The following is a 16,314-nucleotide window of genomic DNA, read 5'->3' as shown; positions in this document are numbered from 1 at the left end:
GCGCCATGGCCACCGAGCCTTACCACTCCCGTTGGCTCCAGTTTGCCATTGGCAGTCAAGGGGAGCTGCGGGAAGTGGCGGCCCAGCCCACACCATTTCCTGCAGCTCCCCTGGGTTGCAAACAGCAAACTTGAGCCAATGGGAGCCATGAGGCTTTGTGGATGCAGCTCTGGTAAGTAAACAAACTGATGCTGCTGGTTAGCAGGTTTCTGAAAGTAGTTTCGCGGACCACTTTGAGAAACACTGATCTAATTGTTTAGAAAAAGATTACTTAAAGGGAGGCTTTGAGTTGTCCACTAAAAGATACTATTGTCTCTCAGACTGTAGCCATCTCTTCAATGCTGTACTCTCTTTTAGGCTTCTGGATCAGTTAGATGAAACAGAGATTGCCTTTGATGAATTTTGGACTAAACACCATCAAAAGCTTGAGCAGTGTGTACAGCTTCGGAATTTTGAACAAGTTTTTGGAGAGGTGAGAATTTCTGGATGCTATTTAAATATTTTACATTTGTGTGTCCACTTTCATTTCCAAAGGATCCAAAACCATTTTCCAGATTATTTATATGTAACACTCTAATCCTTAAAGTAGTGTGTTTTTTCTTCAATCTATTTCTGCATCTCTCATGTGCAATTGAAAATTTTCTTACAGACTTTTTTCTTGTACTTTCCTCAGGCTATGTCTAGACTACAGAGGTTTTTTGGGAAAAAACTTCACTTACATCCACACTGCAATGCGTTCTTTCAAAAAAAAAATCGAAAGAACAGAGGGGTTTTTCCGACATTGGTAAAGCTCTTTCTATGAGGAAGAAGCCTTTTTCCGAGAGAGCTCTTTTGGGAAAAGGCATGTGTGTATGGGGAAGAGGGAGTTCTTTCGAAAGAAGAGGAAAAAGCACAAGTGCATTGGTCCCACTGTATCCATAGTAATCACAGTTTAAATGCGAGATAGCATCTGCGCTGAATGGAAGCTATCTTTCAAAAAAGCAGGTCACTTTTTTGATGTGCTTTGGCAGTGTGGACACTCTCTTTCAGAAGAAGTTTTTTCAGAAGATCTCTTCTAGAAAAGCTTCTTCCGAAAGAAGCCTGCAGTCTAGATATAGCCTCAGTCTTATATTCCATTATCACAGTATGTACCCTCTGAGTAGTCCGCTATTGTCCATGATACTTCAAGGATTATCATTCAGAAATAATGTTTACAATGATGTTGCAACCATATAGGTCCCAAGATATGAGACACACCAGGTGATCTTTTATTGGATCAACTTCTATTGGTGAAAGAGATGAGCTTTAGAGCTCTTCAGAGCACTATGAAAGTAGGAGCCTCATTGACTTGAATATTTCTCTCTAAAGACGAAGTGTTCTACTTGCAGTGTTCTGATCTCCACTGACCAGCAGGCATAGGTGTTCAGTGGTCCCTTCCAAATCAATTCTTGTGTAGAAGCATATTATGCTAGCTATATAGCACTAGTCTTATTACTGAGGAGGTGAAATCATCCTCTTGAATATATTGTTGTCTCATTTCAGGTCAAAGCAGCTTTAATTATAGTGTCTGAGAGACTATCAGCTTTCACAGATGTGGGGAACAGCTGTGCACATGTGGAGCACATTCTGAAGGCTCTTGCCAACTTTGAAGAAAAATCACATGTAAGTTCTTGTAATTTCTCCATAGACTAAGAACTATAATATATTTTTGCTTTTTGAAAAAGATGAGCAGGAACTAGTAATTGAATATATTTTTTGACCCAGAATCACAATTCAGAAATGGACAGAATGTGTCTTTTCCTCACAATGATTTAAACAACCAGTATCATGACAATTTTAGAACTGAGAAGAATGTATCACAAAATTAAAAATGTTGCTAGACACACAAATGGAGAACTTTTTTCAGTTTTTTATGGGTATTTTGTAGTGGAATAGTTATATACTTTTGTCTATATAGACCATTATTGTATAGTCCCTTGGTTAGGACACTGGTCTGGGATTCAGGAGATCTGGGTTTGTTTTCTGATTCTGCCACAGCTTCCACTTGCAACTTTGAACATGTCATTTAATCTGTCTGCGCCACAGTGCCTCATCTGCAAATGAATGATGATAGTACTTCTGACTGCACTGGTGATGTAAGATTATACCCACACAGATGCCATATTGAAGAGGAGTACCGAGGCACTGGGACATCAGGAAAGAGGAGAACAACTTGAGTTGTTAGACAATGTGACAGTTAACAATTTAATCCATGAAATTATTTGCCTAGCAAATCAATGCACTTTTCCATAATAGAATACATGTTTATGAACTTTATTTTGGAAGCTTTTTGAAGAATGCCTAACAAAAGATGTACCTAAAACTGTTTTAGGAATCCTTAGAAAAAGCTAACGTGCTGGCTTCTGAAGGTGACCAGCTTGTTCAAAGCAACCACTATGCTGTGGACTCCATTCTTCCCAAGTGCAATGAGCTCCATCATCTCTGCGATGCGTTTACAACAGAGATAAAAAATAAGAAAGATCATCTTACCAAATCTTTGGAACTGCACAGTCTTTTGGAGAAGGTAGATTTTATATGAAATGGTTCTGCTTCCCATCTCACTTGCTAATAATATTGCAAACATGTGATAGTCCCATGTGTTTGAAAGTAAGTGATGACTAGTAGAGAGAGAATGTTTCCAGTGTAAAGTGAGCTTTTGCTAATAGGGAGCTAAAGCATCAGAGACAGATATCTTTTTTTCCCCTCACATAATTGTAAATGTACAAAGTGTATTCTGCAAACCATTCAATTGTTCGTGCTGATGTGGGGTTTTTTCCTCCTGTTTTCTTTTGTGTTTCCAGTCTATGAGATGGTGTGATGAAGGCATTTACCTGCTAGCATCACAGCCTGTAGACAAATGCCAGACCCAGGATGGAGCAGAGTCAGCTTTACAGGAGATTGAGAAATTCCTGGACACTGGGGCAGACAATAAAATCAATGAACCGAATAAAGTTTACAAATTATATGAACCCATTCTCAACCAGGATCTAATGGTACTCTTAGTATTTATGCATGTGCACATATTTATAGTCACTGTTAATTTTAGATTGTGTTTTATGCAGGACTGATGTTAATGGTAAGCCACAGATCTAGCCTCTTTGGCCACTGAATTTTTATAGGCGCTTATAAGCCTGATTGCTTATTCTACTCCCCGGTTCTACATGCAGTATCTGGCAGCAGCACTGTGGGGAGAGGGAGAGCTGCGAACTGCAGCACGGATATTGCTCTATCCTAGCCCTACTTTTATGTAGCCCCAGCACTGCTTTTATTGATGGGGATATGGAGAGGGAGAGATGGTCTACCCCTTTTAAGACTTCTCCTGCAGCAGTTGAGGTTGCTCCCTAGGACAGCTTTAATTTAAGATACTTAGTAGTTCTACTTCTTCCAGGGCACTATGCACCTGTGAATGTGTATAGGAGTCACAGGACAAACGTGGATGTCATGAGCATGTTGTCCTAAATTCTTAAGTGACATAGTGAAAATGGGTCTAGGTCCCATTTGCAAAAGTGATTCAGGCACTTAGGAGGCTAAGTCCCATTGGCTTTCTTTCACTAATTGCTGAACTCCATTTTAAAAATGGGACTTAGACTCATACGTCACTTACATTTTCCCTTAATATGTAAATCTGAATCAGTAATGATTTAATTGCCCTAAATTTAGCACATGATCAGCAGTGAAATGCTTTGTTGATGTACATTTACATAATTGGGACTAATTGACTCAGTCTGGAATTACACATTATATTTTAGTTAGAATGATTGAAGAATTTCTCATTTTGAAGTTGAGAACATTATTTCTGCATGGTTGGTTTGTGGGTTTATTCAGAATTATTATTATGTTATGCTATTTGTACAGGAACATGTGCAAAAAGTTTTTCAAAAGCAAGAAAGCATGGAAGAAATGTTTCAAAAGAGACAAGCAAGCCTAAAGAAACTAGCAGCTAAGCAGACCCGTCCGGTTCAGCCAGTGGCACCAAGACCTGAGGTGTTAGTAAAATCTCCTTGCGTCTCTCCAGGTAACTACAAAAAAAGCCATTAAATTAGGTGTCTGCACTAAGCCAATGAACTTGAAAAGAATTTAAGCTATTCTCTGGTTGCACAAATGATCTGTCAAACTTGCTCCAGTTTAAAAGCTGCCGTTTGATTCTGTACCAGGTCTTCATCGAGGTTCTGACTATGTGTCCAGCCTAGATGGTAATCTCCGGAGAATGAACTACAGAAGAGTAAAAGTAATTCTGAATTTATTTCATGTTGATTATTCTCTCCACCGTGCATGCGCGCACACAAACTAGAGAAAGTCACAATGCTTTGTAAAGTCACAGAACTCAAAGAAATACAGAAAGTGTCAGAGAAAAGAGCTTTGATAAATTAAGTTTTGATTACACAGAGTTCCGTTTTGTCCTCTAAGATTGTAATATTGCCCTGAGACACTTCTTGCTGTGAAAAGAACCAAAAGCAGAACCATTCTATGTTGGCAATCTGGCTTCCTCTTTTGTGGGACACCCCATTTATACAGATAATCTTTCATTCTTTTGCCCTCCAATTTGCCTCACAGTTTTCTGTTAATAGTTGCAGTCTTTCTTGTGAAATCAAGATAGTTCTGTGTGTCAGTGACGTAGCAAATAGACTGGAACTGCATTTTCCTGTTTTCCTCCCATGTACATTTTCACTTTGTGTTCCAGAGTGAAATGGGTGAATTCCATCAAAACAGAGTTGGGTCAGTGATGGATGATGAAGAAAACTTAGCTGTGTTACGAAGGTGGGTGTACTTGAGGTACCACAGCCAACATGTTGGTCTGATTAGACTGATTAACGTCTACCAATACATTTTTGTTCAGCAGATTCAGATGGCTATGATGTAGCCATGGGAGTTTGTAAAATGGACCTCCATCTTGCACAAGTCCTTACAAGTTGTCTTCCTTCAGTGAGAGTAATATGGGAGGATTTTGTCATCTTAAACATCTCAAAATTGTATTTTCCAGCCTCATTTGTGTTTGGTCTTGTGCTCTGCTTCCTTAAACTTTAGCTAAATAAATCATCTGTAGAAACATACCTTCCATTGCACCATTGAATATGACCCCACCATTGCAGTAATCTTTTCCTTGGCTGGTGTAAGACTGCAGCTTGTTGTGATTGTCTAAGTATCTCCTCATTTGTGACAAAATTAAACCAACAGATTTGAAAATAATGCTGTAACTTTTCAAAAATGAACCTTAAGAAAACTGTTTAGTTTTACATTTGATTAAGGTTCAGAGAAGCATCTAAGCTTTCATATGTTTCTCTGAATCAAGTCTCTAAACTTTGAGGTGAATTTATTACTAAAGGTAATCTAAGCTAGTGGACCTGAATCAGCTGTGTTCTGGAGGATATTCTCCCGTTTTTAGTCGGTAGCTTGTATTTTGATTATATCCTATATCTAATTTCACTTCCTCTAGGCCAACTTTCAATGATAAATGCATTAGTGAAAGGCGATTTTAAAGTTTCAGTTCAGGCTTGAGCAGTTATCGAGCCTTCAATGAACTACCAAGAGTTGTTTGGTCTCCATACTTCGAAATTTTTAGATGATTTTTCCTAAAAAATTGTCTGGTTGGTTGATTGGAGTTCAAGCTGAAGGACAGAAGAAAAAAATGGGTATAAATTGGTCATCAGTACATTTCAGATGGAAATTAGAAGGTTTCTAAGCATGAGGAGTGCATTTCTGAACAGCCTCCCAATAGGAGTTGTGGACAGCAAGCAACTTAATCAGTTTTAGGCATGAGATTGACAAATTTATCAGTGGGATTATATGGTGGAGCAGGAGCTGTCTTAAAAGTGGGATTATATGGTGGGATTGCTTGTGGTAGTGGGGAGCCAGAGCTCAGCAGACCTGGCGTCCCTTCCAATTCACACTGAATCTTCCCAGAATCTGATTCTTCAGGACTTCAGCTAGTTCCTCCTGCAGAGATCAGGAAAGGTTCCCCTTCCTCCAGTGTATTCTGTTGTCGTTTTTTTTCTCCTTCCTCTGAAACATCTGAGATGGCTGCTACTTGAGATAGGACACTGGATGGGTTGGACTAGTTTGAGTGCACACCTACACTACAGTGTTATTTTGAAATAAGTTATTTCAGAATAATAACTCTCAAAATAACTATTTCGAAATAGCACATCCACACTACAACTCCCCATCAAAATAGCACAGATCTATATTGAAATAGCATGTCCATGCTGATTGGAGCCTGAATCACATTTAAGGCCTGCTGGAAGTACTCCGGGCAGGGCATCAGGACAGCACTCACTTCCTGTAGCTGCTGCCTGAGGCTATGTGAGGCTTGTGCTTAAAGGGGCTCCCCTCTACAGCCGTGTCTCAAATTCTTCTCCATAGCCTACCTCCTTGAGAGACAGCCAATGCCACACCGCATGCTGTGGTTGCCCTTTCAGATGCCCACAGCACTCCTACCGCTATCATGGAGCTGGACCTGCTACAAAGCAGTCACTGGTTCCTAGACCCGCTGCTGCAACTCCTGCTGCAGTTTATGCAGTCTGCCCTTGTGGCCCTGCTTGAAGACAATGACCAGCCTGGAATGGGGGACCTCCTCACTCAGGCCCAGTCGTTCCTCATGTGCCACACTTCCTCTCACCTCCCCACTGCACATAGTGCACTGCTGCTTCTGGCAGTGGGAGACCAGTATTGTCTGGTAGGACCAAGTCGTCATGGAACGGTGAGACAACCAGCAGTGGTTCCAGAACGTCCTCATGTGGAAGGACACCTTTCTAGAGCTCTGGAGTGGCATGCCCCTGCCCTCAGGTGACAGGACCACCTGCATGCGACTCACCCACCCCCTGCAGAAGCGTGGCGCCATCGCAGTTTGGAATCTTGCCATGTCAGACATCTACCGCTCCGTCGGGAACCAGTTCAGTGTGGGGAGATCAACCATCGGGGCCGTGCTGATGCAGGTTTGACTCTCTTACTATTGTCCCAGGAGTGTGGAGAAGCACTGCAATGGCTTCCCCGGAGAAAGGGGATGGTGGAATCTCCCTCCCTGGAGGTTTTTCAATTCTGCCTTCACAAAGCTCTGCAGGCTTGAGGTAGTTGGGGTTGCTCCTGCTCTGGGAAGGGGCTTGGGCTCGAGGAACTCCAAAGGGATCTGGCAACCCTGTGATTCTATGATTCTATCCTTCTATAGGTGGTGAAGGCCATCAACACCATCCTGCTGCACAGGGTCGCCACCCTGGGCAATGTGGACCCCATCATCACTGGCTTTGCTATTATGGGCTTCCCCAGTTATGGGGGAGTGGGCATTCATTGCACCCACATCCCCATCCAGGCCCCCAACCACCAGGCCTCAGATTACGTCAATAGGAAAAGGATACTTTTCCATGGGCCTGCAGGCCCTCATGGACCACTGGGGCCATTTCACAGACATTAATGTTGGGTAGTCAGGGAAAGTGCACAACGTGTCTTTAGGAATTCCAGCCTCTTCTAGAGGATGCACACCAGCACTTTTTACCCCAACTGCACCATCAGGGTCAGGGACGTGGACGTGTCTATGTGCATTGGAGCGACGTAGCCTATCCCTTGCTCCCCTTATTACACTGGACACCTGGACCCCACCAAGGAATGGTTCAATGCTAGACAGAGCAGATGCTGCATTATGGTGGAGAGTGCCTTTGGCTGCTTCAAAGTGAGGCTCCAGTGACGACTCGCCTGCCTGGACCCCAGCGACCAGAATATCCTCCAGGTGGTGGCAGCCTACTGTATCCTCCACAACCTTTGCGAAAATAATGGGGAGCCTTTCTTGCAAGAGTGGGGGGCAAGGGCCAAGCAGCTTTTGAGCAGCTGTACACCACAGCCATCTGGCAAGCCTGTCAGGGGCTGTGCGCATCCGGGAGGCCCTGAGGGAGAGTTTCAGAGAAGGCCACTTGTGAGACTCTCCCCCTGACTTTTCCACAAGGGACCTCTGCAGTGGCCCAGTGTGCCTTTCCTCCCCCTTCGGTACCTTCCCCCCCACCCCCCCTTCCTCCCCTCCTGCGAAGACCAAATAAACCAGACTTTTTGTTGAAACAGTACACTCTCTGATTTTTTGGGGGGGAATCTAGAACTGGGGAGGAACCGGAGAAAGAACCTGGGTAGGGGGAGGAGGGGCTCAGAGATGGGGCTGGGAATGGCTCCTGCTTCAGGTGGTCCCACCACTTTGTGTGTGGAGCCATCAGTGACACAGGGGGCTCTAGGAGAAGAAGGGGTGAATACAGGGGGGCTTGGGAAAGAGCAGGTATAGGGAGGGCAGTGACCATGCACTCAATATTGGTGTAAGCCACTCCCATTGTCTCATGCTGCCAGGACAGCTGCTCCCTGATGTGCAGTGCAGCTCCTGGTCAGCATGGCTCTCCTGGCAGTCATCCTCCTTTCAGTTGAGGGAATGGAGGTGCTCCAGGTGTTCTATTGCCAAGTTGTCCTGGGGTCACCTCCACTGGCGGGTCTCGCAGGATCGGGAGGATGTCAGGGAAGTGTTGCATGTGCCCCACTTGCAGCTGGTCCACTTGTGAAGAAAAGCAAGAAGGCCAGTCATCCCAGGAGACACCATGCATGAAGCCTATCCCTAATCTCTGAGCTGACACCAAAAGGTTTTGGTTTAGATGACAGTGAAGTGCTTCATGCAAAGCCATCTGTGGTTAGGCATGAGGCACTTTCCTGTAGGGGCATCAGCATCCCAGGGGAGCCTCGCTACCCCTACGTCCTGGGGACAAGCAGGCATGAGAAGGGGCTGGCCTGGCCAGGAGTCTGCAGGTGGAAGGGAGGGATCGGGCAGCTGAGCTTCCATCTGTGCTGCCCACATGCCAGGTCTGGCACTAGCTGTGTCCAACAGAGAGAGAACTTCTATCCCTGCCCGCTGGAGGAAAGAGAGGTGTTGGGGGAGGTGCGTGTGAGCAGCAATGCCCGCTTGCTGGGAAGGGTGGTACTGGGGTCCCCTCCACTTTCTCCTTCCCAGCAGGTTCCCATGCAGGACATCGGTATCCTCCAAATCACTACACTTGACTGGGAGCAGATGCTGCTCCAAGAGTGCAAGCATGAGTGTGCGGCTCTGCTGTGTGTTTCCCTGACCACAGCCTCCTTAGTGGTGGCTTGTGGTGGGAAAGTGGCCCACCACAGACTCTGGAGTATGGCAGGCAGTGAGAAGGAGCAACTGGTTCCTGTGTGGCAGCTTCATGGGACTGATGCTCCTTGTGCACCCACGTGCACAGGCTGTTGTGCTAGCCCCAGGCCGAGAAGGCCAAGCAAGAAGCGTGCAGTCCCTCACAGCCTGCCACCTGCCCCCACATGTGCCATGGGAAAGTGATGGAACTCACCCGATGGGCCTTCCCTGGCTTTGTCCGAGGCATGGGAGACCTCTTGAGAGGGGAGGGTACTGACTCCAGGGTGATGACCTCCTTGCTGGTGGGCATAGTGTCAGTACTGGCCTCCTCTCATCCTCATCATCCTCCTCCTCCTCCTCCTCCTCCACAGCCCTGCCCTCCTGGAGGCTGATGACAGGCGTGTCCAGACCAGAGGTGACAATGAAGGGAGGGGAAGTGACCTGCCCCCTCCTATGATGCCATTCAGCTGGACATAAAGGTGGCAGTTCTAGGGTGCTGCTCCCAACCGGGAACTTCTTTGCCTGGAACTTTTGCCTTGGTGTAAGCCTTCCGGTGCTCCCTGATCTTTGTCCTAACCTAGTCCATACGTCCCCTCTGGATGAAGCTGGCATCTGGTATGGAGATCCTGGAGGTTTGATTGATCTCCCCAGACCTCGATCAGATTGGCGACCTCCACCTCAATCCACGAGGGTGCCCTCCTCTTCCGCCCCTGGCATGGGGCTTTAGAGCTGGCTGCTGGCATGTTTGCAGCTGTGGGGGGCTTGGATGAAGTGCCGGCGTTGCTCATTGCAGCAGAGAAGGCTGGGCAGAGTGCTGGTGTGTGGTACAGTGCAAGCAGGGCCTGCATCGTGCCACAGGTGCTTTCCCTTCTGCCTGCACCTTGAAAAGTGGCAGGAGAAGGGAAGCTGTTGAGGGGTGAGGACAGAGTGGCCACCAAGGCAGCTGTGGGAAGCCCTAGAGACAAGTTATTTTTAAATAAGCACAACTGCACCATCCACACTTACACTATTTTGAAATAGGCTTTATTCCTCATGAAATGCGGGTTTACTATTTCAGAATAAGAAGCCTGTTACTTTGAAGTAATTTCAAAATAACAGGCTTGCTGTGTGGATGCTCACCATCATGTGAGTTATTTTGAAATAACTCTGTAGTGTTGACATACCCTGAGGTAGTACTGAGAATGTTCTTAGTGCTTGGTTGGCTAGTTTTTGCTCACATGCTGAATATATGTGGGATCACAAAAGAATTTCTCCCCATTCTCTGCCTGTGGGATCTAATGGTTTGGTCTCTAACAAGCTGTGGTGCTTTGTTCTAGTTTTGGTTGTCAGTTGTGACATTAGTGGCCTGTGATAGACAGAGGGGCAGACTATATGATCTGGTTGTCTCTTCTGGCCTTAAACTCTGTGGTGGGGACATCACAAGGAAGTTCCTGTTACTCCTTTGTCCACATCATAGCACCATCATCTGAATTCCAAAATTCGCAATCTCAGACCACTTCAGATTTGGGATGTCAGGGTTTGCAAAATGTATTGGCTCAGCTTTCTGAAAAATGACACACTGTGGTTGATTCTAGCCATCACAGTTAGTTCCATCTGTTCATGAGCGTGGGAATGGTCACACACCTAAAAACAGAGAGAGAGAAGCAATCAAGGTAATGGTTCCCAGTGGAAAACAAATGTGGCACAGATGCAGCATAACATTTTTTCATCAGATGGCATAAATACCGGTGTATATAAGATGGTTTAAAATATCAAATGACCAACTGAATTTAAAATGTAAAAACCGATCTTCACTGGCCTCTAACACCAACTCCTGCAGCACTTATAAGTACAGTAGAACCCAAGCTTAAAGCATTTGATGTCACAATGTGCAGCTTCAAGTTATAATCTTCTGATTTAAACAGAATTCACCACCTCTCCCTTTTTAAGAGACATTTTGACATAGGGTTATGCAAATATATGAAATACTAATATTCAGCATTAATTATTTGTGCCTGTAAAATAGGCTAAGGAAATTTATATGAAGATTTATTAGTCTAAGGAAATTAAGTCCTTTCTTAATTATCTCTCTGTTAAACAGCCATGTAATTAATGAACTTATTGAAACTGAACGAGCATATGTGGAAGAACTTCTGTGTGTTCTTGAGGTAAGTCTGTTTGTCTCTATATATATATATATATATATATATATATATATATATATATATTTTACTGGATCTGTTTATCTAAAGAATCGACACCTTTCATTGTTTATCCTTAAATGAATAAATTCTAGCAAATGTACAATACAAAAAAATCTTGTTTGCCTGTCCGAATATCATTTTTGGGCTGACTATCCTAGAGTCCCCAGGGCTTAGGGAAGAGCAGTGATGGTCAAAAGCCACCTTTGCATTCTCCCCTAAGCTAGGTGCTCAGATCAGAGGATCTGGTTCTTCATACACAATGGATAAAGTCTACATTTGAAAATCAGACTTAAAACAAGTTTGCATGCATTTCTTGATGTTTTAAAATGCTAAAGAACAGGATCTGCAATGATTTTTTTTACCTGCAGTAGTCATTATAAATGTGGATGAACAAAACCAGTCATCTGAAATATCAATGTCTAAGGCTTGCTTAGATAATATAGTTTGCTTTGAAACTATGTGTAAAGTTATTAAAAAATTGCAAACTACATTAAAAAAAAGATGTAGAAATATGCTAGCTTTGGCTTGAATTCAGTGATTGTATAAACTTTGTTACATTCTTATTTAACAAGAATGTTGAATAATTCTTTAAATTAACTCTCCAGAGGTTATGAATGTGTGTGTACAATCCTCACGCACATTCATTTTGATGATGGTCAAGAGAAGGGCAATGTTGTAAGAGTCAACATTTAATTGATGCAGAAATCTTCTGTACTTTGTATCGGCTGTTGGCAGACTGATTTGTGTACAGGAGAGGGTTGGAACTAATTAATCTGCCTCTCTCTCCATGTCAAAGGGCTATGCTACAGAGATGGACAACCCTTTAATGATGAATCTCATTTCACCAGGGCTCCTAAATAAGAAGGATGTTTTGTTTGGGAATATGGAAGAAATTTATCATTTTCATAACAGGTTAGGATTTCTGTTTAATAAGAAAAGCTTTGATTCGGTGAGTGGGTGTGGATAAGAGAATGAATGTTTTCATTTGTATGTGGTACCATTTTTTGTGGTATTGCTTGGGGGAGGAAGGAAGTCTTGTATTCTTTTTAATTGTGTTAAAGGACTCTGACTAAGTCATCCCTCAGTACCTGATGTCTCTAAATCCATATTGCATAGGAAAGAGAAGGCAAAGTACCTAAGGGAGGTAGAAGTTGCAGTGGGGGAGGTCTATCTTGGCTAATAGGAAAAAGTATTTCACTGGGAGGGTGATGAAGCACTGGAATGAGTTACCCGGGGAGATGGCAGAATCTCCATCCCTAGAGGTGTTTAAGTCCCAGCTTGACAAAGCCCTGGCTGGGATGATTTAGTTGGGGTTGATCCGGTTTTGGGAATTGGGTTGGACTCAATGACCTCCTGAGGTCTCTTCCAGCCCTAGGATTCTATGAGACCAATAACCTTGCGAAGAGCAGTGTGAAGTTATTCAGTATCTGCAAAAAAGCATAAAACACCCAGTAATTTGCTATGTACAACCTGTCCTTTCACTCACCCAATTAATGGAGGAAGTTAATCAGTTTCAAATAGTTTTTATTCTATTTTACAACCTTTACAAAGTTACAGCCAGCACACTCTAATATGGTCGATCCCTGAATATGTGTCTTTTTCCTGTCACTAAGTATTTACTTCTTGCCTCAGTCACTAACCATTTTATCCCATCCTTGATATTCTATATGGTGAAGGCAACAGAATTTACACTCTCCCAGGAGTTTCAGTTAGTAGATGTTGTTTAGCAGATATTCCCACACAAAGCAGAATTAGAACTGGTTGGAAGGACAAAAGTATAACTTATGTCTATTGATTTAATTGCAGTTAACTCACACGATTTTTAAAAAATTAACTATTACAAAATTGTGATTAATCATGCTATTAAACAATAAATACTTCTTGAAATTTATTTAAAATTTTAGATTTTTCTACATTTTCACATATATTGATTTCTATTACAACAACATGCACAAGTGTACAGTGCTCACTTTATATTATTTTTGATGTACAGATATTTTCACTATGAAAATTATAAACAAATAGCATTTTTCAATTCACCTCGTACAAATATTGTAGTGTTATCTCTTTATCATGAAAGTGCTATTTATAAATGTAGATTTTTTTGTTACATAACTGCATTAAAAAACACAACAATGTAAACCTTTAGTGATTACAAATTCACTCAGTCCTACTTCTTGTTAAGCCAATGACTGAGACAAACAAGTTTGTTTATATTTATAGGGGATAATGCTGCATGCCTCTTACATACAATGTGATCTGGAAGTGAGGATGGGCATTCACATGGCACTTTTGTCTCCAACATTGCAAAATATTTACATGCCAGATGTGCTAAACTTTTGTATGCTCCTTCATGCTTCGGACACCATTTCAGAAATATGCTTCCCTGCTGATGATGCTTGTTTAAAAAAAATGTGTTTGTTAAATATATGAGTGAACTCCTTAAGGGAAAATTGCAACTCTCCAGTTCTGTTTTACCCACATTCTGTCATATATTTCATGATGTAGCAGTCGCAGGATGATGACCCAGCACACTTTCACAGCAGATTTGACAAAATGCAAAGAAGGTTCCAATGTGAGATTTCTAAAAATAACTACACACTCGGCCTAACGTTTAAGAATCTAAAGTGTCATTGAAAAGTAATGAGGTGTGAAGCATGCTTTCAGAAGTCTTGAAAGAGCAATACTCCACCAAAAAAGAAAATCAAATTTTGCCACTCTCCTTTGTCTCAGATGATGAAAATGAACATTCACCACTCTGCTCTTCTTTGTATCATTATTGATCAGAGCCTGTCGTCATCACAGATGTATGTCCTCTGGACTAGTGGTTGATGTCTGGCACTTAATTATCTTGTAACACCAGCTATAACAGTGCTATGTGACCACTTGTTCTCACTTTTGGGTTATTTCATAAACAAGAAGCTACAGCGTTATCTGCTGCAAATTGTAACCAAACTTGTAGATACTTTGCTGAACAAGAAGTGGGGACTGAGTGGACTTGTAGCATCTACATTTTTACATTGTTTTACTTTTGTACATCATTCAACATTTGTAAGTTCACCTTTCATGATAAGGAGATTGCACTACAGTACAGGTTGAACTTCTCTATCCGGCACCCTCAGGACTTGACTGGTGCCAGACCAGAGGATTTGCTGGATCATAGAATACTAGGACTGGAAGGAACCTCGAGAGGTCATCAAGTCCAGTCCCCTGCCCTCATGGCAGGACCCAGTACTGTCTAGACCATCCCTGATAGACATTTATCTAACCTACTCTTAAATATCTCCAGAGATGGAGATTCCACAACCTCCCTAGCCAATTTTTTCCAGTGTTTGACTACCCTGACAGTTAGGAACTTTTTCCTAATGTCCAACCTAAACCTCTCTTGCTGCAGCTTAAGTCCATTGCTTCTTGTTCTATCCTCAGAGGCCAGGAAGAACTATTTTTCTCCTACCTGCTTGTGACACCCTTTTAGATAACTGAAAACCGCTATCATGTCCCCTCTCAATCTTCTCTTTTCTAAACTAAACAATCCCAATTCTTTCAGTCTTCCTTCATAGGTCATGTTCTCTAGATCTTTAATCACTTTTGTTGCTCTTCACTGGACTTTCTCCAATATCTCCACATCTTTCTTGAAATGTGGTACTCAGAATTGGATACAATGCTCCAACTGAGACCTAATCAGCGCAAAGTAGAACGGAAGAATGACTTCTTGTGTCTTGCTCACAACACACCTGTTAATGCATCCCAGAATCATGTTTGCTTTTTTTTGCAACAGCATCACACTGTTGACTCAAACTTAGCTTGTGGTCCACTATAACCCTTAGATCCCTTTCTGTCATACTCCTTCCTAGACAGTTGCTTCCCATTCTGTATGTGTGAAACTGATTTTTCCTTCCTAAGTGGAGCACTTTGCATTAGTCCTTATTAAACTTCATCCTGTTTACCTGAGACCATTTCTCTAATTTGTCCAGATCATTCTGAATGATGACCCTATCCTTCAAAGCAGTTGCAACCCCTCCAGGCCTGGTATCATCTGCAAACTTAATAAGTGTACTCTTTATGCCGATATCTAAATCATTGATGAAGATATTGAATAGAACCGGTCCCAAAGCAGACCCTTTGTAGAATCCCGCCTGTTATACCTTTCCAGCGGGATTGTGAACCATTAATAACTTCTCTCTGGGTTATTGTGCACCCAACTTATAGTAGCCCCGTCTTAGTTGTATTTGCCTATTTTATTGATAAGAAGATCATGCGAGATCAAATATTTTCCAACAGCATTTGGGTTAAATTAGAGCTAAATAACAATACAGAACACTGAGAGCCAGGACTGTTAAAAAAAATTATGAGACTGAGGAAAACTTGTCCACGCCCAAGATAAGTGGACATCAGACTAACTAAAATCATGTTAGACAATAGGTGTTGCTGAACTAGAGAGGGTCAACCTATGTTTGTATTAGGTTAATTGAAAAATACTATTTTGTTTGTTGTTTACAGTGAAAGTATTTGACATCAAAAATATAAAGTGAGCACTGCACTCTTTGTTCTGGATTGTAATTGAAATCAAATATATTTGAAAATATCCTAAAATATTTAAATACCTGGTATTATATTATTCTTTAACTGGTTAATCACAGTTATAATTTTTTTAATCTCTTGACAACCTACTATAATTTCAGACAGTTAAACACAAAAGACAGGTGTTACATTTCTTATACAGGCATGTAAGATTTGGCCAACATGGTCAACACAGTAAAAAAAAAAATACGTGACCAACAAAGTAAATAAAAAAAATTTTCTCCCCTCTTGTTCAGTTATAGTAATCTTGTAGTAACCATTTCGAACAAGAGTATCTTAAAAACAGAAATACAATTTTAAAGTTGGTGTCCTTTTCAAATAATGATTTGAGGAAGATGTTTATTTTTGTAGTATAATATTACAACTCTGATATTTCCTAAAGCTTAGAAAATTAAGGCTATTGCAGGAGAGGGAACCTAAGGA

General features: G+C 42.2%; 1 protein-coding gene across 17 annotated transcripts in view; it reads left to right on the top strand.

The window, feature by feature from the left end:
* The window catches only part of MCF2L (MCF.2 cell line derived transforming sequence like), a 248,239-nt gene that overhangs the window by 208,987 nt on the left and 22,938 nt on the right, over positions 1–16,314 (top strand). For all 17 annotated transcript variants that reach the window (XR_012900192.1, XR_012900105.1, XM_075917179.1 and 14 more), the window contains 9 exons: positions 358–472; positions 1,522–1,641; positions 2,351–2,542; positions 2,820–3,011; positions 3,874–4,033; positions 4,173–4,246; positions 4,700–4,776; positions 11,208–11,274; positions 12,107–12,222. Coding sequence is in view for 15 of the 17 variants with exons in the window: in XM_075917179.1 (XP_075773294.1) it covers positions 358–472; positions 1,522–1,641; positions 2,351–2,542; positions 2,820–3,011; positions 3,874–4,033; positions 4,173–4,246; positions 4,700–4,776; positions 11,208–11,274; positions 12,107–12,222 (1,113 nt within the window). In the remaining 2 variants the exon portion in view is untranslated. The remainder of the gene's footprint in view (positions 1–357; positions 473–1,521; positions 1,642–2,350; positions 2,543–2,819; positions 3,012–3,873; positions 4,034–4,172; positions 4,247–4,699; positions 4,777–11,207; positions 11,275–12,106; positions 12,223–16,314) is intronic.

This window comes from Pelodiscus sinensis, chromosome 1 (genome assembly GCF_049634645.1).
Source record: "Pelodiscus sinensis isolate JC-2024 chromosome 1, ASM4963464v1, whole genome shotgun sequence".
NCBI classification, from domain to species: domain Eukaryota; kingdom Metazoa; phylum Chordata; order Testudines; family Trionychidae; genus Pelodiscus; species Pelodiscus sinensis.
This window is presented reverse-complemented; position numbering and strand designations above follow the sequence as displayed.